The sequence below is a fragment of the Erpetoichthys calabaricus genome, chromosome 7 (genome assembly GCF_900747795.2).
Source record: "Erpetoichthys calabaricus chromosome 7, fErpCal1.3, whole genome shotgun sequence".
NCBI classification, from domain to species: Eukaryota; Metazoa; Chordata; class Cladistia; order Polypteriformes; family Polypteridae; genus Erpetoichthys; species Erpetoichthys calabaricus.
This window is the reverse complement of record NC_041400.2, coordinates 111,652,577-111,674,580: the sequence shown is the minus strand read 5'-3', so window position 1 is coordinate 111,674,580 and position 22,004 is coordinate 111,652,577. Positions and strand designations below refer to the sequence as shown.

The 22,004-nt window shown below is 36.4% G+C and overlaps 1 protein-coding gene across 1 annotated transcript in view; it reads left to right on the top strand.

Moving 5' to 3' along the window:
• hsd17b4 (hydroxysteroid (17-beta) dehydrogenase 4) overlaps positions 1-22,004 on the top strand; it is a 228,134-nt gene that overhangs the window by 19,764 nt on the left and 186,366 nt on the right. Inside the window, exons 6-10 of the mRNA XM_051929986.1 lie at positions 168-214; positions 971-1,055; positions 8,376-8,563; positions 14,442-14,533; positions 18,062-18,086. Coding sequence (XP_051785946.1) covers positions 168-214; positions 971-1,055; positions 8,376-8,563; positions 14,442-14,533; positions 18,062-18,086 — 437 coding nt within the window. The remainder of the gene's footprint in view (positions 1-167; positions 215-970; positions 1,056-8,375; positions 8,564-14,441; positions 14,534-18,061; positions 18,087-22,004) is intronic.

Genomic DNA, 22,004 nt, shown 5'->3' with positions numbered 1-22,004 from the left:
TGTTTGACTGAAGGTGGCCTGCAAATATGAGCACAGTAAACTGATTTTTTTTTTAATTTTGCCTTTTTTTGAAGTTAAAAAGAATGTAATATACTTAATTAAAGTAAGCACATTTCTGATGCCAAGTACCATCTATCATATGAGTTGTCTGTATTCTTTTTTTAAAGGATTCTGCGAGACCGCTCTTTTCCAAGAACTAGTGATTTAGATTGGGGTAAGCATTTTCATACCTATTTACTGGCTTATTTTCATGTAAAAAAAACTTAAATATAAGAGTAAAACTTATAAAATTAAAATATGTGATTAAATTTACATTTCAAGCTAATCTGAAGTTAATTGTAGGATTATGAATTGGCCATTTATCATTAACATTGACACGTTTTAGAATAAATATACAGTTCATTAAAGATGGACAAGCCTTACTGCAGTCAGCTCTTTTAATTGTCACCCAATCTCTTCTCTGTTAAATCAGTAAAGGGCCTGTTGTAAGTGAAATACAACACATTTGATTTGAATATGGATGTATTTCCTTGAAACTGTTTTACTCCTATAACATATACATTGCACTTTTAGTGACTAAACAAAGAATAGTTTTGTAATTGCAGCTATATCATTTAGCATAGTTTATTTTACTATTAGGGTATAGGCAATGGAATAAGGATTTTCAGTACATTTTTAATTTTTGGTAGTTCTATTTAACTCTGAATGCTTTTTTATTTTTTTTAAGAATCCAGTTTTTCACATTGCAAATGGATCAGTGTATATAATACAGATTATATACAGTATATTTGTATATGAAAAAAGTAAAAGCATTAGAACTGCTAGATGTAAAAGCTTTTTTTCTTTGCTCACTGGCATTTTTTGAAAATATCAAAGTCATGAAGTAAATTTAATTGGAACAATTTCAACTGATGAAAATTAATGTAATTTCAATATTTACCAGATGTTTAAACTATGTATACTTTTAAAGATTTAATTCACAGAATTCATCTGAGGGCCTCCTTCATGGTTACACGAGCTGCATGGAATCATATGAAAAGTCAGAAATTTGGAAGGTAAAACATTACATTTTGCGTCTGGTTGTGGATTATCTCATTGTACAGAGTAGACACCTGGCTCTGACCTTCCTCAATCCTGAAATGGATTAATCAGATTTGACCAATTAAGTGTCACTTACAGTATTACACAGGTGGCAAACGTTTTATACAACTGGGTCAAAATACAGACTGAAATTTTCTCTTAAAGACTGCATCTAATAGAGTATTTGTTTTAAAATGTTTCTGAGCTCAACTGTTAATGTAGAATAAGAACCAAAAGTTCTATAAATTAATTATACAGTGCCCTCCACAATTATTGACACCCCTGGTTAAGATGTGTTCTTAGGCTTCTAATAATTTTTTTTCCCTAATAAATATAGGCTCACAACACAAAAAAAGAGAAAAATCCAGCCTTTAATTGAAGAACATTTATTAATTGGGGAAAAAAATCCCACATTAAGAAATACATTTTTTTTCATGAAATCATGTGTGCTACAATTATTGGCACCCCTGCTGTTAATATTTCGTACAACCCCCTTTTGCCAACAACACAGCACTTAATCTTCTCCTATAACATTTCACAAGGTTGGAGAATACAGAAACAGGGATTTTTGAATATTCCTCTTTGCACAGTCTTTCTAGATTGTCCAGAGTCCTGGTCCCTCTCTTATGCACTCTCCTCTTCAGCTCACCCTACAGGTTTTCAGTGGGGTTGAGGTCTGGAGACTTGATTTTGTGTCTGCTGAGCCATTTTTGTGTAGATTTTGCCATATGTTTAGGGTCATTATCCTGCTGGAAGACCCAGTGACGATCCATCTTCAGCTTTCTGGCAGGGGCCACCAGATTTTGATTTAAATGTCCTAGTATTTCAAGGAGTTCATGATGCCATGCACCTTAACAAGGTTCCCAGGGCCTTTGAAAGAGAAACAGCCCCACAGCATCACAGATCCTCCACCATACTTTACAGTGGGCATGAGGTGCTTTTCTGCATACTCATTCTTGGATTCACGCCAGACCCACTTAGAATGTTTGTTGCCAAAGAGCTCAATTTTAGTCTCATCTGACCAAAGCACGCGGTCCCAGTTGAAGCCCCAGTACTGCTTAGCAAACTCCAGACATTTACATTTGTGATAGTAGGTGAGGAAAGGCTTTTTTCCTTTCATGTCTCCCAAACAGCCTTTTGGCATAGAGATAGTCTTTTAGTTGTCATGGAGACTTTGTGACGCCAAGATACGACTAATAGTGAGCTTTGGAGAATTTTTTACTTCTCTTACCATCCTCCTCACTGTCCGTGGTGGCAAGATAAACTTGGGTCCATGTTCAGCCTTGTTTGTCACTGTTCCTGTTGTTTTACACTTCTTTATTATTCCTCTGACTGTAGATACAGGCAGGTTTAGGCGAGTAGCTATTTTCTTGTAGCCACTACCTGACTTTTGAAGGTCGACACACATCTGCCTTACTTGAACGGCATGTTCGCTTGTCTTTCCAATGTTGAAGAGTGGCTAAGAGCAATAGGACTCTGTGTCACCTCATTTTTATACCCCAAGGACACAGAAAGTCATAAATTACTAATTGAAAGTTCTACTTTACTATGATCAACTTTAAAAAACTAAATAGAAATTACAAAAAATGCTTCAATTACATTTATTTTATAGGAATTGTTAGGGGTGCCAGTAATTGTGGCACACATGATTTCATGTAAAAATGTATTTCTTAATGTGGGATTTTTTTCCCAATGAATAAATCTACTTCATTTAAAGGTTGGATTTTTCTGTTTTTTGTGTTGTGAGCCTATATTTTTTGGGAAAAAAAGAATTTATTAGAAGCCTAAGAACACATCTTAACCAGGGGTGACAATAATTGTGGAGGGTGCTATATAACTTTCACTTTTAATTTCTAATGTTAACATCCTCAAACAGTACAGTATCCTGCAGGTTTTTTGGTGACATTTGTTGAAATAGTTTTAAATTCACTTTCTAAACTGCTAATGTGTAATTTAGATAAAGACAGGTAAAACCATCAATAGGAGCCTAATCTAAAGGAAATGAACAGTATATTTAATCCAAATATCAGTAAAGAAACTAATATCAAACCTTAGTAGTGTCACGGGACTAGGAATGCTTTATATACTAATGAATGAGACTATATTTTAGAATCTTTCTGTGAAGGAGATGTACATTTACTTCATGTTCAGCATATGATATTTATTTTTTTGGAATTGATTTTGAATTTATAGCAGAAATTTAATTTTTTGTTGTTACAGTTAGAGATACGAAAACAACTCCAGCTATAGTGGACATTATATTGCTTAAGCAAGTCCAGACTTTTCCAAGAAAGATCCCAACTTTTTACATAGAATGTGATTTTAGGTATAGTCTGGATCTTTAATAAAAAGTGGAAGGAAAGAGGACTACTATAACCCTAACCCTTTATCTGTATAATTCTGGTTCAAGGCCCAGAAACAATTAAATTCTGATGATGTATTTTAATGAGTAAATATAAAATGGATATATGAATCCATACAGCTTTGGTTTATTTCTTGAAGTATTTATCTAGTATCAGTTAGTTATTTTAAAGAAAATATTGTAAGACATATAACCTAACCTTTCAGTTAAGAATATGACAGGAAAATTTAATCATTTACTTTCATATTATTGCATCATATTTTATGAAAGTAAATAAAAAATTGTTTTGATGTTGTTTTTCTACAGTATATGATATAAATCATCATAAAAGAATGCCAAACTGAACACATTTTTAGAAGCTATAAGCTGTATAAATATACATTTTTTTACTTTACAGGTAGTCCCCAGGTTACGGACATCCGACCTATGACTTACGAACGAGGACGCAGTTGCGACGCATGCGCCTCAGTAACTGCCCGCTCCGTCATCTTCGGCCTGGGGATGCTGCAAGCGGTGGCTGGAGGAGGATGATTTCGCTGCTTGCGCAGTTGTAGTGTCCCTCGGACGGGCTCCCAGAGGCAAGCAGTGACCCAGTGGGTCCATAGTCACCAGGGTCACAGCATCGCTCATGTGCAGGACGATGGTTCGCTGCCCGCCCCACTACGCTGGCCGCAGCTGCTGCTCCTGACTGGACGCAGGCTGGATGGAGCGGGAGGGGGGCGTTTCACTGCCGCCCAGCACACATGGCTGGTAATGCTGCAAGCGGTGACCCGGTTGTGGCTGAACAGGGTGGAGGGGGTAGCATTGTAGTGTGCCTCGGATGGCTGCCTGTTGAATTGGGGTTGGGCGATTCACTACCCGCCTTTAGCTGCACCCATGTTTGTTCTCGGTGGGTGGACACTGCAGAGAGCATACTGTAGTGGAGGTGACTGTGAGGTGGGCTGGTGATGAACCGCCCCTCGCCGCCCCCATTCATTATCAATAGCAAGCCTGCTTGTACTGTTATGCACATGGCAAGAAGTTTGTCTCATGTCAGTACATCAGACATGTTGACGGGTGCCTTCCTGCTGTGATAGCTGTACAATGCTGTGCAGAAGAGCTCATCTTAACCTTTTGTCTTCACCCTTCAAGAATGTCTCTGAAACACAAATCTGATGCAAGTGCTGGTGATACAGTAAAGAAGAGAAAAACCATCACCATTGAAAATAAAGCGGAAATAATAAAAAGGTCAGAGAGAGGTGAAACTCCATCATTCATTGGCAGAGCACTTGATTACAGTCGGTCAACAATAGCATTTATTAAAATAATGTACCTGTTCCGACATACAAATTCAACTTAAGTACAAACCTACAGTCCCTATCTCGTACGTAACCCGGGGACTGCCTGTATTTGAATTTGTGTTTCTGAGAAGTTTTACACTTACTTTTTTCAATCTTTCATTAAGTTAAAACAAAAAAATAAACAGACTTGGCAATATTTGGTCACTTATCATCACAGACTCTCAAAATTCTTGACTTCATGGCTTCTTTTTATTATCTGAAATTAACTGCAGTAGCCCCTTGCTTTCTTTGTACTCTGAGCATGTGTGGTCCTACTTGCAGTTAACTTTTTTGGTCTTTGAAGTGCTTTCTGTCTTATAGTATAAGACTGACAGTGTACAGTAAAATGGGAATCAGAAGAGGCTGACGAGAGAGAAGGTTCTGTATATGCATATGTGTTGCTCAGCATGTAGACAGATGATCAGTTTAAAATTTAACAAACCTCTTATCTGTAGCTAACATGCAAAGAACTGAACTTTGGGTTTGCAACTTGTATTCAGGCAGATTCCCTGGATCCTAAAATAAGTGGCGATAGGATTTGTGAAATCTTCCTTATGCTTTTGTTGACTTGGTTGAACTGGATTGATTTCATTGCTGCAGGCACTATGAAAAGCTTATTATTATTAGAAAAGGTGAATTTCAGGACTTCCTTACCAAGTGTCTAACCAGAGTTACCTGTGATGGCGTATCTGTAATGTTAGGACATAAAAGCAGACTGAAGGATATATTCCATTTCTTTTTTTGCACTGCTGTGCAAAACCGACTAGAGCTTGCTACCAGTGATTTTGCAAATGAAATGGAAATGATTATACATTTTAAAAACCTGATGGAAAAACTGTGCTCACTCTAAAGCACTTCAGGAAAATAGTTATATTGCGATGAAAGAATGTGTTGAAGGTTTGGTGTACAGCTCTGCAAAATTTGTCTCCTCCTAGATGTGACATGGATAATCTCTAGCTTCTGAACAGTAGATGCAGTATTGGGAATATTACTCTGTCCAGTAAAAGCATTTCACCTCTGCAAACAAAAGTGACATAAGAGATGATGTATCCTGCTAGAGCTTTTTGGGTCTGGCTAAGGTTTCTGTGCTTTTGTGAGTAATCTTGGGGTCGTGTGTGATGCATTGAAAGAACTTTCTGAATTATCTGTTAGCTGCTACAGAGTATATTACTATTATTTCTGAACATCAAGTAATTCAGCTGCAGGTATGATTGTTTAAAACGACAAGGCAGCTGAAGAAAGCAAATTCAAGAAAGTGGCACTGCATGCAGTAAAACCATTTGACAAGGCAACCAAACCACAGAGCAAATCTAGAAGCAGTCAGGGGTCTGTGGCCTCTTCTGCACAAAGGAAATAAAGATATCTTCTAATGTAATGGATGTGTAGAATTATTTATCTTATATGTATTTTTGTGTAACTAAAATAGTTCTTAGTCATTTTAAAATAGCATGCGATTATTTAACTAAAATTTCATTTATGTGAGTATGTGTATAAAGTACTTATTTTATATATTTATTAGACATAAGACTTAATTCAGATTTAATAGTGCTGCTGCACTGAAGTGTAAAAAACTTGTCATTGTTGGCACACCGCCATTCTGTTCCTCAGTCAGTCACTATGAGCCGTGGCACATTAATGATTTACAAGTTAAGGATTGCAGTCATCTCACACTTGTCAGTGTTCTAATGCCCAGCCTTGGGTCAGAGAGGGCTAAATTGATCGGAAATGACACACAAGGCTGTGTCTCAAAATTAGTTAAAAGCTTGTAAAAGCTGAACACAGTCATTAGCGTTTTACACAGTAACAATCAAACATAAGAAAGCAGATCTTTAGCTTCCAGTTTGGTAGCTCCTATGAGTTTTAATTTACTTTGGCAAAAATAAAAAGGTTTATTATACTAAACCTGATTGGATTGGATGATGTCCAATGCTCTGTGGCTTTGCATGTCATGGCTCCGGATATAAGTGTAGAACATTGCTTTGATTGAAGTGAACACTGCCTTTACCATGTGGTCCCTTGTGTGTGGTGTTGTCTTCCTCATATTGATGTTATGTTCTTTCATGAGTCCTCTGCAGCTTCAGAGGGGAAAAGTGGGAATCTTTCTGGCATGAGAGTTTAGACCCTGAAGTTGCATTTTTAAAGTAATCTCAGGCACAGAGCCTAAACTTGGGAGAAGTGGATCTTAAGAGCTTGTTCAGGACATTCAGCTGTAAGGCTTTGCAGAGAATAGCTTCCAGGTCCAAAGAGAGAACTTTTTTGCACCCAAGAGAATTTGTGAGCTTCTTGTTCCATTGAGATTGTAGTTGCATTCACCTAGTTTTTAAGGGAAGTTGTGGGCTTGTGTGATTGGATTGCGGTCCCTTCCAGTTACAGATCTAGTGTCCACTAATAGATGTTGTATTTCATTTGTGAGAGAAAGAAACGTTCAGTTTGTGGTTACTAGCATTAAAAAGTGAATTATCTCTGCAGACATATTAGCCTGTCCTTGATTAAGATCTTTTGCTAGTAGGTCATACTCATTCAGCAAGCTGACCATGTCCAGGTAGGTAGGTAGGTAGGTAGGTAGGTAGGTAGGTGTTGGGTAGGTAGGTAGATAGATAGATAGATGGATAGATGGATAGATGGATGGATGGATGCTTTATTAATCCCAAGGGTAAATTCACTGGTAGAGTTGCAGATTAACCATTTTTTTTAGTGTTCACACTGGAATGCAAGGAAGGTGGCTTTCTATATCCCCGTTAATTCCACTTGTGTGTTACTGAGAACCTTGCAAAAAGGGATAATGCCCAGTTTTTTGTACACAATGATTTTACAAGGTGCTCAGCAGTATGGAAAGACCTCAAAGTGGATTGTTTCGTTGTCCAGAACAATAGAAGCCAGGCATGGCCTATTGAGGGAAGACTTAGGAAATACCAGACCACTTATACCACCTAACTGGCTTGATAGTATGTGAAAAGGAATGTCCATATTACATATAATTACAGAATTGTATTGTTTGCATGCAGTTTCTGCATTGTTTGAGATTAACTTAATGCTCATTTACAAGAACACTGCAACTACTACTTTACTGTGGTTGCTCAGAAAAGGAAATGATGTTTAATATTAAATATTACACATTCTTCTAAAAAATCTTTGTTGCTTAGTAGGCATTAAAACAAGGGACATCTTTCTTTATCACCCTGTTGTTTTGCAGTATACACAGTAGTTAACAGTAGCCTAACCCGCCCTGCAAATCATTGTTGCAGTTCTCAGGGAAAGGCTGTATGAGCAGTTGGACACAGTCATGACTGTTGGTCATGGCTTAATGTATTTTTTTAATTATTAAATAATAAGCGAAAATAAAGAGAGATTTTTTATTATTATGTTTTATTACAGGAATATTTTATTTTTATAATACTATATTTGTAAATGGTTGTAGCACTCTCTTCTGTTAATGGGTAATGACTATATAAGAATAAAGTGAATAAAAAGTAAAGTTACATTATAGTTTGCTTTAAAGTGTTGCAACTTGTTTAACAGTGAGATAGATAAATATTTCAAATACATATTTACATAATAAATATATAGATATATAATATATTCAGTTTACATAATATCATATTGATATTTTTCAGAATAATCATGACATCATCAGCTGCTGGAATATATGGAAACTTTGGTCAAGCTAACTACAGTGCAGCAAAGCTTGGCGTTTTGGGCCTAGCTAACGTATTAGCGATTGAAGGAAAAAAGTACAACATACACTGCAATACTATTGCACCAACTGCTGGATCAAGATTGACTAAAGAAGTCTTGCCTCCAGGTCTGTACGAAATTATATTTTTATGTGCACACAGGGAATAAAAAGCCTCCATATTTTGTGTGGAAAAAATAATATGATTTAGTATGGCTAAACAATACAACACATTACAGTTTGTACACACAATTCTGGCAGAAATATACACAGCCCTTTTATTTGGACACCTGTCCTTGAGAGTGCCTTTGGTGGTTCTGTGATTTTAAAAGGTTATGTTCAGTGTGGTAGTGAAGCAGAAACTATCTATAGACAAAACTCTTGGTTTACTGGTCATTTTATATCCCTGTTCTCCTCTATAGTCATGACCTATGGGTAGTGATGGAATGAATGAGATTGGGAATGCAAGTGGCAGAAATTAGGCTTCTTTACATGGTTACTGGGCTGACACTCCTTGTTGGGGTGAGAACCTTAGCAATTCAGAAAAGAGTTGTTTTTCTTTTGGATCGACAGGAGCCAGTTGGAGTAGTTTGGGTATGATGTAAGGATGCCCTCTGGATGGCTCCTCTTTTAGCTGCATCTGGCATGCCCCACTGGGCAAAATCCCTGCATCAGACATGTTGGAGGGATTATATATGTCAGCTGGCTTGAGAACCCCTGGGAATTCACCAGAAAGAGCTTAAATCTCTGGCTGGGGTAAGGCAATTCTGGGGTAACCTGCTTGGCGTGCTGCAGCTGTGGCCCTCACCAGAGAGAGCGGCCTGAGAGGATGACATTAGACAATCCTTTGTCTACTTTTTGTCTGCAGACACAGTATTAAATGTATTCTTAATAATTGTTCACATAATTATGTTTCACTTGCTGAAAAAATATTTCTTCATTTTCTACATTTCAGTAATTATTTGATTTTTTTATGGTCATGATGAAGCAGATTTTGAGAACATGCATTTACTTTTTAATATTTTTTTCAAGTTCAGTTTACACTGAATTATGTAGCTGTCTAATTTAGGGGCACAATATCAAGGACTGGCTCCTGCCTTGTGCCTAATGTTGCTGGGATAAACCCTGATCCCCTGTGACTCTAAGCTGTATTAAACAGATTTGAGAATGTGATATTAATAAATTCTGTGATCTTATACTGTATATTAGCATCTGTTTAACTGGTAAAGGAGCTACTTTAAATAGAAAGTAATAACATATAATATGTATTTGAGCAGGATAGGTCTTTATCTGTTATAAGGTCTTTATTTTCAAAGCAGAACAAGAGAAAGTATGTTTTAAGATTTAAAAGGGTCCCAAACATTTTACCTAAATTAAATTGTTGGATTTATTAAAGCCGCATTCTGAGCTGCTTGCACTACCAAAAGCATATGCAGTCAAATCATTTCTATAAGCTAGAAAACTAGTTAGGGTGGCACAGTGGTAGCACTGCTGCCTCGCAGCAAGGTGAGTAGGGTTTGCATCCCAGGTCCTCCCAGTGTGGAGTTTGCCTGTTTTCTTTGTGGGTTTCCACTGGGTGCTCTGGTTTCCTACCACTGTCTAAAGACTGATTAGGTGAATCGGCAACACTAAGTTGGCCCTAATGTGTGTTTGTGTGTGGGTGCATGTGTTTGTGTTTGCCCTGCAAAGGACTGGTGCCTTATTCAGGGCTTGTTCAAGTTCACCCAACACAATATCAAAACCCAGACCCCTTCAACGAAGTTCTGGATTAAGGTAATAAAATGAAAGAAGTTAATGACAGTACTAGACAACTTGCCAAGTAAGGCTAATGGGTCACCCACTTAGCCAGCTTATAGAGAGGAAATTCTGTGATGTCATTCATTTGCCATATAATGAACAATATTTCCAAAAATTAAGAAGAAAAAATGTAAATTGGCAAGAGTATGTTTTCTTAAAGAAAGATACAGAAAACCCAGCAGTCCAGATTTTGGGTTGCTTTCTTCATTTGCGTATATAAGTATATATATTAAACACTAGGGGGCTTTGCTCACCAACCCCCATGCAGGCACTACGCACTAGCCACTTCGCGGCTCTGACACTCGCATATGGGAAAGCAGATATACAATTTAAACAGATTGTTATTTTCATGGGAATTGTTACATATGCATAATAGACCTAACTATTTTCCATTACAGTGAGTAATTAACCATAGTAAAAACTAATAAAACGTAATAAATTGAAAGGAAATTGTTGTTATTTTCATGAGAATTGTTACATATGCATAATAGACCTAACTATTTTCCATTACAGCAAGTAATTAACCATAGTAAAACGTAACAAAATGAAAGAAAATTGTTTCATGTTGTGTTAGTGGTATTCATTGAGTTACACGTTTTCGTTCTGTTTGGCTTTGAAATTAACATGCAAATACTTTTTAAACTTACACTTTTACTGTGAAACTTCAGTAAAAACAATACAGTGGAACCTCGGGTCACGAGCGTCTCGGAACACGTACAAATCGGGTTACGACCAAAAAGTTTGCCAAACTTTTGCATCTGTTCATGACCACACACTTGGGTGACGAACAAGCCAGTTTCCCTTCTGGTTCATACGTGGCGATGATTTCCACACGTGTTCAGTCTCTCCCTGTGCATTCCCTGTGCAGCGAACGAGAGAGAGTGCGAGCAAGAGAGAGAGAGCGCGAGAGGGCTGGCTGCGTAAGGCCAAGAAGGCAGTTAAAGAATGCACCGGGCTTGTTTTTAAAGAGACTGATTTGAGCACTGTTTTAACCTCGTATTTAATGAAGACTTTTTTCTATCTGGAATTCAGTTTTTGTCAATATCGCTTTGAATTTTGATTCCATGTTTGCAGTTACATAGCAACAACACAACGTATAACTACTGCCTGTGAGTGAATAGCGTTTCTTTCTCTCTCTAATAAATAAACTGACTTTCACAATCACCACCAACTGTTTCAGCATAGTCTATTGATATGCATTTAACCAATTTGCCATGTAACCGTTAATTCATTTGACTTCATTGTTTCTCTGTGCTGGGCTTGCCCGTGTACTCATTTCTTCTGCTGATATCCCTTCTGGATGCAACTCTTGAATAAGATGTGGACATAATAAGTCTTCTTTTATTGGGATCTTAAAGTGAGGAAAACATTCAAATTTATAAGAACTGAGAGTGCAGGAACTGTGTCTGACCAAAGCATTCACATGAATGAGAGGTGAGAGGACCATGGGACTTGCAAAAATCTCTTGGCAATAGTCTCGTCTCTAGAATTTATTTATAATAGAGAGATATATCTTCTGTAATCTTTGTCTTGTCGATGGCTTGTATAATGTTTTTCCTTAAAATGAGTATGTTGGGCTTAGTCATTGGAATAATCACCTGAAAGCCTGCTGTCCTCTAAGTTAGTGTACTAGTAGCCAACTTACAATAGTGCCTGGCAATTATTAAATTCTCCAGAAATGATGCATCAGAAAATCTCTCTGCAGGTTATCATGTTAGGTTGACATTACGCATTTCATGAAACAACTACTGCTACGCAAACAAACAATGAAACGGCAGACTGATGACTTTGTTGGCAATCTGAATAGAAAACATTTAAATTAGATTATTATAAGTGTCATGGAATTAATAGCACCCAGAAGCCTGACACTTTAGCACTGTCAAAGTACATGTGCTGTGTTTCAAAAAGTGTCATTATTATACAGTAAAGACAGATTTCCGCTGATGTCACTTCTTTTTAAGGTTATTTTATTACACAACGCTTCATCATTGTTCCATGTTTAAAAAAACTCTCCTTTGTGAAATGACCTGTCTGTTAGTTTCTGTTTCCAGTGATATACTACTGCATGAATCCTCTAAGCCACAGTAGTGACATCAGCACTCACGTTTTGTCAGCTGGTATTATTTGTCAGATTTGAGTCAATGTATGCAGAGGAATTGCCTTTATGGTAGCTGCCATTCCAGACAATAAACAATAGTTGAAAAACTTTACAACAGATGCTATCTGAGTCATAAACTTATTTGGTTTTGCATATTTAAGTTGTGATCTAACGGCATTAACAGTTATTTCGACTAAATAGCTCTGATTTTGTTTATCCATTGCAAAAAAAAATGCATATGCAAAAACTACAAAACAAAAGTTTTAAGTAGAATTGTTTTGCTTTCATTTAGAAAATAAACAGCCAATGGAGTGAGCAAAATGTGCTTGAGAAGAACTCTTAAAATAAGCTAAATAATAATACAGTGGAACCTCGAGATACGATCACCTCTGTATACGAGAAATTCAAAATACGAGGAAAGTATGAGCGAAAAATTCAGATCTAAATACGAGCATTGGCTCGCGTAACGAGCCACGAGCCAGGCTGTGGGTATAGCTCGCGGCTTAGCAAGGGGGCGTGGTAGCAGTAGCGATCTGCGGTGTCTGCGTTTCTCACTTAAGTGCACAGGTGGGAAACTGCCCACATCCATGATTGTTCCTGTGGCTGATGGGCTGCAGCTGCCATGTCCTCCCCGCATATATAGAGAAGCGCGAGCCGGTTAAGGGGGAGAAAAAGTAAAAGAAAAGAGAGAGAGAGAGACAGAGAGAGAGAGACAGAGAGAGAGAGAGAGAGAGAGAGAGAGAGAGAGAGAGAGCAGGCAGGCAGGCGAGTGAGTGCAGGCTCGCGTGTAGCGGAACAGTGAGCTGAACAGGCGAGCCAAACAGCTGAAGCAGGACGGTGTAGAGAAGGTCAGCTGCATTAAGAGTGTCTCGCCTGTTGCAGAGCCCGCAGGTGAGACGCTAACAGAGAAGAAGCACCGGGGATTGTCATCTGTTTTTTAAAGACGGCATCCTTTTGACGTTTTAACCTTGTGTTAAAGGATTGTTATTCTTGTGTATTTTAAACCTCCACTTCACAACTGTTTTAAGGATTATTTATTTAAAGATTTATTGAATGCTCTACTGCACTTTAGACACCTGTTTTGATTCTTTTAATAATCAGTTATATTATTTACCAGTGTTATTTATTAAAGGTAGACTACAGTATATATAATTTATCAGTGTTATTTGTTAGGAAAATTGATTTTTATGTTAATATATTTGGGGTGCAGAACGGATTAACTGGATTTCCATTATTTTCAATGGGGAAGTTTGTTCTAGATACGAGAAATTCGCTATACAAGCTCAGTTCTGGAACGAATTAAACTCGTATCTAGGGGTTCCACTGTACATACAAATTTCTTTATTTCAAATAATTTTACAATAAGGAAAAAAGATTTAATGGCTTAATATAAAAAAAAACTTTTCACTTGCGTAGGTTACATTTTTTGCAGCATTTGTCTATTGTAAAATAAAGTTATTGGTGTCCAACTTGTAATTGATGTACTCAGATCTTTTGCAAAAATAATTTTGTGTCTGTTACAGTTAAGAGTTGACTGCAATTATTTTCTTTACATAATTATGAAAATGAAGTTGCAACTTGTATCTATAGAATGCTCTGCCATGCATTTGTTAATCTTGCCCTTAATCTTCTTCATAGTTTTAATCTCTGCTGACCCCATATTTAGGTAGCTTCTTGTTCTGATTTAGGAGTTATTCTGATTCATGCATCACTTACATTTTGTTTTTGGATACATTTTAAAATTATTTTTTTGAATGTCTAAATACTGATAAATATATATGGAATCTGTTGATTTACTGATATTATTTACTCTATCCTTGACAAACTCCTTGTTGTTTCATATATTAACAGTAGTCCAAACATGGCTAATTTTGCTTCAGTAGTATACAGTATTACCAAATAATTTACCTTCTAAAGCAAAGATTAGCATAAGTATTCTGAGTTTGGATCTTTTTTAATAAATGGATAAAGGAAACCTAAATTCAGAATAAATGTGCAATGCATTTGGAGAATCAAAATTGAATAGTAATAATAACTATAGTACCTTATTTTCTTTGTCACTTGCAGTCCTCTGAATGTATTGATTTTTTTTTTTATCCTTTTATATTACAGATCTTGTAGAGTCGTTTAAAGCCGAATATGTGGCTCCGGTTGTCCTTTGGTTATGCCACGACAGCTGCAAGGAAAATGGAAGTGTGTTTGAGGTGAGAGGGACAAATTACTGCTGAACAAACCATTTTCTTCCTGCCTAAGTAAATTCTATGTAAACTGCATCATTGTTTGGTTTGTGTTTGTACTGTTTCAAAATTGTTCTTAATCATTGATGCTGCCAAAAATAGTTGTCAACACATACTTCTAATAGGGCAGTTTACACTTTGGTAAATGATGCGTTAAACATGAATAGTCTGCTATTGGGTAATGCATTTGATTAATGTGAAAGCTTTGATTCATAATTAGAACAATCTCAAAGTATATTTCTGCAAAAGATTTAATTAATTAATTAAAACATACAATTATGTTAATAATTTGCTTTCTGACACAATTATTTGTATTCTGGATTATGCCCTACTGCTACACATGTTAAATCAATTGCTGTACATATTTCCATCGGGAAGATGTACATGTGTGCACTAGAGTTATCATGATACCAGAATTTTTATAGTCGATACTAGTGTAAAAATGTACTATATTAATATTCTTCGATACCACAGCAAAAACAGAAATCCCATTCAAAATAACCCATGAAAAACATATGAACATATGAATATGTTACCTGGCTTTGCCTGGGAAATTTCCTAGCATATTGGGCCTTGGTTATAGTGCCATTGGTTAATTGGATGCAACAAATGTGATATGTAGCTAACTTCAGTACTTTACTGTATTCGGAGCTCCTTACCTTTAAACATGCCAAAAACCAAGATTATCATTAGCGAAAACTGAAACTAAAATTATGAAAAAAGTATTTTGTTAACTTAAATGAAAACAAAACTAAGTTTTGAAAAAACAAACTAAACTAAAATTAAAACAACAACATCTAAAAGTAAATCAAATTAGAATATACTGCAGAACCCTGATTATCTGAGATAATGTGGACTGATGCTATCTCCCATAGCTAAAAGCTATGATAAAATGGATTGCCTCTGTAGTGGCAATGTGCAGAGATGGTGGGGGCTGACACAGAGAGAGAACAACTGACCTCACCAGTGAGGCACACCACTCACAGTGGTTACGAGACAGGCTCTGTGTGGCTTTCAGATGGAGGTCTTCATTAGGCTCACTCTGCATAGTACTTGGGGACTTACAGTGTGTAAGGGTGAAGTGTAGTGGCAGTGCTGCACAGAGAAGGTGGGGGCTGACACAGAGACAAACTGATACCACCACAGAAGTGTTCAGCTCACAGTGATCAGATAATGCTTGGCTGACAGAAGAACCTCTCCATGTAGATCATGTGGCAAAGTGCTCTCCTCTGAGACAGAGAACTTGGGTTTGCAGTTCCCACTGGCTGTTCACACTGTGCAAGTGACAATAATAGAACCTCCTGATATTGCCAAACATGCTAAACATTAATCCGCTATTTAATGAATAGGCTGCCTGGTGGAGATAGTTGTCAAGGTTATTATCACTAAAAAAATCTAAATAGAAATTTATATTGTAAAATAAAAACAAGTACGTAATTCTAATTAAAACTAAACTGAAACTGAAAAGAATTTTGAAAATAAAATAGAAATAACTTCTTTATACAAAGTGGAACTAAAATAACCTTGCAGCATACAATTGCCCATTGGTAAAACATTCCTGCTGTAGATTAATTCATTATTTTCCTAGTGACTGGGATCTGTTGATGGTCACTACAAAGCACAATTTCACAGCAAGCTGTATTGTTTTAAATTGAAACCAGTAATTAGCAGACATAATAGAAATTGATGTTTTTTTCATAATTGAGATGAGTTTTACTTGTTTGTCCTTTATAATGAATGGTTTACTGATTGTGGCGGAGTCCATTTTAGCATATGTTGGTGTAGGGCACACACATACCTATGTGCTCTATTAATTAGTAGTTAACAGCCAACAGCAGTGTTTCATTCAGGAGGCAACAGCTAAGCAATAGGATAGAACAAAAGGGAGTGTGGTTAATGCATAGGGGAGAAAGAAAAACACAAAAATGAAAGAGAAAGCAATTGGTGGTTTCGGAAGAACAAAATGGAGAAGGTTGAGTTGGGTGGCATCCATCAGGCTGACTAATGGGGAGAGCAGGACAGTGGCTGGAAGAAGTCTGAGAGGCAGCTGAGTAGCTGAAATGCAGAGCTGCGAAGTGGGAGATAGGCCACTGGAGCTGGTGAAAGGATGAGGTCCCGATGTAACTGCATCTGGGAAAGTACACGCTGCACTGAGATCTGAGGGTACTGGCTGGGGTGGTGGATTGGTGAGAATGCAGCTGGCTACTTGTAGGAGACTCCCAAGAAGGAAGGAATATTAGTGATTTTATCTTTGCACTTTGAATTTTTAAATTTATTGGGTTATCTATTTTAATCACACTGGGACACCAACTTTGTTTTTATGGCACACTTTTATGTATTATTTATTTATTTATTAAACTGCTTATTGATTATATTTACTGATTCCAGTTGTTTGTTTTCAAGTTTAAATAAACACTGTTAGTGTTTGAACAATATGTCTTTTGCTTGGTTGCTTCCTCGCCCTGGTCAATCCTCAGTTGTGACTATCAGTGACCCAGATTCAAAAAGATTCTAATACTGGAGACAACCAGGGCATCACACACGTATTAGTGTAAAAATATTTGAAAAGATAGGCATAATATTGCAAATATTTTCAGTAAACAAAATGGCATATGTGGCACTGTAACCTCACTGGATCACTAGTTTAACACAGGACAGCACGGTAGAGGAAGCAAGACTGTTTGTGAGCATTAGTGTGAGTAGCACATAGACAAGCAGCATTAAACGGGTCAACCATTAAATATGTTACAGTGTGGAGAATACAGAAAATGTTTTGGACTTAATTGTCAGGTTTTATGTTGAGTTCCTGTTTTTCTACTGTCAGCTTAGGGTGGGGGCCTCATGCATGTTATTTCAAGATATTGGCTGTTTATTTACAAATGGCGCTGAGTTTTAGCACAGCTACAACTGTCTAGAGCACAGAAAGGTTCTGGTCATTTTTTTAGTTTGTATTGGAGTTATGTTTGATTTTGTTTTAAAGTTTTGGTTAGTTTATCCAATTCACCCACATACACGAGGTGGTGCCTCCCTTCACAAGTGAAGTATGTTTTGTTAAAAGATTGACACAAGAGGTAGTGACTGAAATTGACATATTGAACTTCAAAATTATATTTCTGTATTTAGTCAAATTGTCAGTGTTTATATTATGTTTTCTATGAGTAATTGAAAGTCACATATCATAAATATGCTCATTTTGCTTTAGGAGAAGCCAATTGAAGCATAACTCATTATGTTTTGAGGTTTAAGAAGTTACATGTTATTTTGGCTTTATGTGCCTTGTCAATCTCCCATTCACATCATATGTCTACTTAATCTAGTGGATTTTCCCTAAACCATTTTTTTCTAATGTGTGGTTACATTTCTTTTTAATGTTATATTCTAAAATTATACATTAATATTTCACTTTCTGAAATTAAAAGCTAATGGCTTTTTGTCATAATATTGAGCTCTAATGAACAAATGGGTTGTTTCAATCATATATTTATTTTTTTGTAGGTGGGAGCTGGATGGATTGGTAAATGTAAGTATTTCAACATCTGTTTGCTGATGTTCAGAGAGTTTGGTTAAATAATTTTCCTTTGTGTAAAGCATCATTAAGTGTTGAAGATACTTACAAAAACGTTTTATTGAAATTAATGACCAAGTTCATTTAAACCTTGAGGGACTGGCTAATTTCATATGCCATGCAGTGTACATCAACATGCCTTGTAAAAGAAGTATGCAAATTTTTGTTTATGGTTGAATGACGAGTGTCAGCATATCAACATAGAAGTGTTTTTTTTTTTTTTTTTGGATAATGTAAGATCGGTATCAACTGATATCTGGAGAAACAGCTCTTCAGCATTCTTGTTTATGCAATTTCTTGACATAAATATGTGCAACATTTAAATTTCTGAGCTGTGACATATATAGCCTATGTATTATATACTGCAGTGGGCTGGCACCCTGCCCGGGGTTTGTTTCCTTCCTTGTGCCCTGTGTTGACTGGGATTGGCTCCAGCAGACCCCCGTGACCCTGTAGTTAGGATATAGCGGCTTGGATGATGGATGGATATATATATATATATATATATATATATATATATATATATATCTATACTAATAAAAGGCAAAGCACTCACTGACTGACTGACTGACTGACTCATCACTAATTCTCCAACTTCCCGTGTAGGTAGAAGTCTGAAATTTGGCAGGCTCATTCCTTACAGCTTACTTACAAAAGTTAGGCAGGTTTTATTTCGAAATTCTACGCGTAATGGTCATAACTGGAACCTGTTTGACTGACTCACTCATCACTAATTCTCCAACTTCCCGTGTAGGTAGAAGTCTGAAATTTGGCAGGCTCATTCCTTACAGCTTACTTACAAAGTTAGGCAGGTTTTATTTCGAAATTCTACGCGTAATGGTCATAACTGGAACCTGTTTGACTGACTCACTCATCACTAATTCTCCAACTTCCCGTGTAGGTAGAAGGCTGCAATTTGGCAGGCTCATTCCTCACAGCTTACTTACAAAAGTTAGGCAGGTTTTATTTCGAAATTCTACGCATAATGGTCATAACTGGAACCTGTTTGACTGACTCACTCATCACTAATTCTCCAACTTCCCGTGTAGGTAGAAGTCTGAAATTTGGCAGGCTCATTCCTTACAGCTTACTTACAAAAGTTAGGCAGGTTTTATTTCGAAATTCTACGCGTAATGGTCATAACTGGAACCTGTTTGACTGACTCACTCATCACTAATTCTCCAACTTCCCGTGTAGGTAGAAGGCTGCAATTTGGCAGGCTCATTCCTCACAGCTTACTTACAAAAGTTAGGCAGGTTTCATTTCGAAATTCTACGCATAATGGTCATAACTGGAACCTGTTTTTTGTCCATATACTCTAATGGAGAAGGCGGGAACGAAGGTAAATGACGTTAATTGTTGACTGTCTTTTAATACTGTGTACTTGTTGAGTGTCTTTTAATACTGTGTAAGCATACATATTAACACATGTGCAATTAAACGTGTGCATTTACGGGGTGATTTCTCAGGCTTAAAAGCTCGCCTTTTATTAAAAAGGTAAATGCAAACTCTTTTCATTCTGAAGGGCACAAACCACGTTAGATTTCAGCCGTTAAACGCGCAAAAATGTCAGTACACCAGATAAATAAGCGCAACATATTATCAGTTGTATTGTATGCTTACAATACATATAGAAATGTGTTAATCATTAACTAATATTATGGGATGGTGTTGTTCGACTTGCGCCGTGGTTTAAATGATTGCATGTCTTGGTAGATTTGCGTAGCTTATTGTCAATAAGACAAATTTAAGACTTAATTTAAAAAGGTTTTCTTTTCTTCTTAATTAAAATTTAAAAGCAATACTTCACCGCTGCGAAGCCCCTCTAGCGCTGACGTCCGACGTTCGATTACCGTAAGCGAGTGCAATGAGTATGTACGCCTGATGAGCCAAGAATAAGGGGGAAACAGGTGTCGCATACTCTTTGCATTATTTGACAGTAAACTATTTTCATCCATTCTATGATCTGCTTCTCACAACTGACGGCACCGTGGCTGATGTTACCTGACTTGCTGGCCAACCATAAGCGTTACCTGGTAGGTAACCACCCACTCACTTCACTCCAATACGGGAATCGAACCTCGGACGTCAGCGCTAGAGGCGTAGCCCCATAAATTGCGCCACGGCGTGTGGTTCGTTTATTTGACAGCATGTAGATCGGGGTAATTACATTCACGGCATTCGTCGTCTGATTCACAATCTGATTGTATGGGTGGTTACCTACCAGGTAACGCTTATGGTTAGCCAGCAAGTCATCTCGAAGTGATCACTCGAGTGAACGCAGCTTCACAAAAAAACAGATCCTTAACAAACTGTTATTGGTATATTTTCCCTCAATTTTAAAAGGTTTTCTTTTCTTCTTAATAAAAATTTAAAAGCAGTACTTCACCGGTGCGAAGCGCGGGGATTTGAGCGACTGACGCATACAGACATATTCATGAGTGCAGGTACTTCGGAAAGAAAGCACCGTGTAAACCTAAACTTTAAATTAAGTTCATAGACCTACAAAAGTTTGCCATTGATTTGAGGCAAGATTGCTTTTCTCATGTACAACTATACGTTGCATTCTTAACAGTAAGCTTGCACGGCTTGGTCATATTACAACCTGAGTGCTGAACTAACATGAGGCAAGATTGCTTTTCTCATGTACAACTATACGTTGCATTCTTAACAGTAAGCTTGCACAGCTTGGTCATATTACAACCTGAGTGCTGAACTAACAACGTCGTATACAAACAGAACTATAACAATTGTAATAAACAAACAAAAAAAAAGCGAAGAACCCTTGGATTTAATAAAAAGGCTCTTTCCTTGGCGAAGCAAGGAAAAAGGAAGACCTTATATGCCGTTCGTTTATAAAACAGCGGAAAAGCTGTGTTAAGGCTGCTTCACAAAAAAACAGATCCTTAACAAATTGCTATTGGGATATTTTCCCTCAATTTAAAAAGCTTTTCTTCTTCATAAAAATTTAAAAGCAGTACTTCGCGGGGATTTACGTATATATATAGAGAGAGAGAGAGATATAGATATATATATATATATATATATATATATGTATGTATGTATGTCTATATATATATATATATATGTAAGCTTATAAGTACTGCCTTACTTCTCTTTAAGAAAGGAAGATGTAATGATACTTGATTTAAACGATTCCATGTGTTGGTGGGTTTGCGTAGCTTATTGTCAATATCTTTACACCTGTTTTTAAGACTTATTGACTGAAACGGGCTTTCACGAAAAAAGTTAGGGCTTTGCTACAGGATACACCCTCCACAAGTTAAGCAAGTAAAAATAGAAGTGTATATTTCTGTTTTATTTAAACCTTTTAAGTTTGTATGCATAGCCCCATTTGGCTGTTTTAGTTTTTTTTTTCTTTCTTCAGTAATATTTAATCTCCTTAAAGAAAAGAACATATGCATTTTACTTTTTTTGTATCTCTTTAGTAATATTTTAGTGTAAAAGGATAACCAGTATTTAAACCTTTTATGTTACTTTATAAAGTTATTTTACACAATGTTGAAAAATTAATAAGAAAGCTACATAATTTGGCAGCTGCTTTAATTTTCAATGAAATGAAAAAAGCTCTCCAAGAGAAAACCTCAATGAAGAAGAAACAGTTTGCAAATATATATATATATATGTGTATATATATATATATATATATATATATATATAATATATATATATATATATATATGTGTGTGTGTATATATATATATATATATATATATATATATATATATATATATATATATATATATATATATATATATATATATATGTATATGTGTATATATATATATATCTTTTATATATATATATGTGTATATATATATATATTATATATATACAGTGATCCCTCGCTAT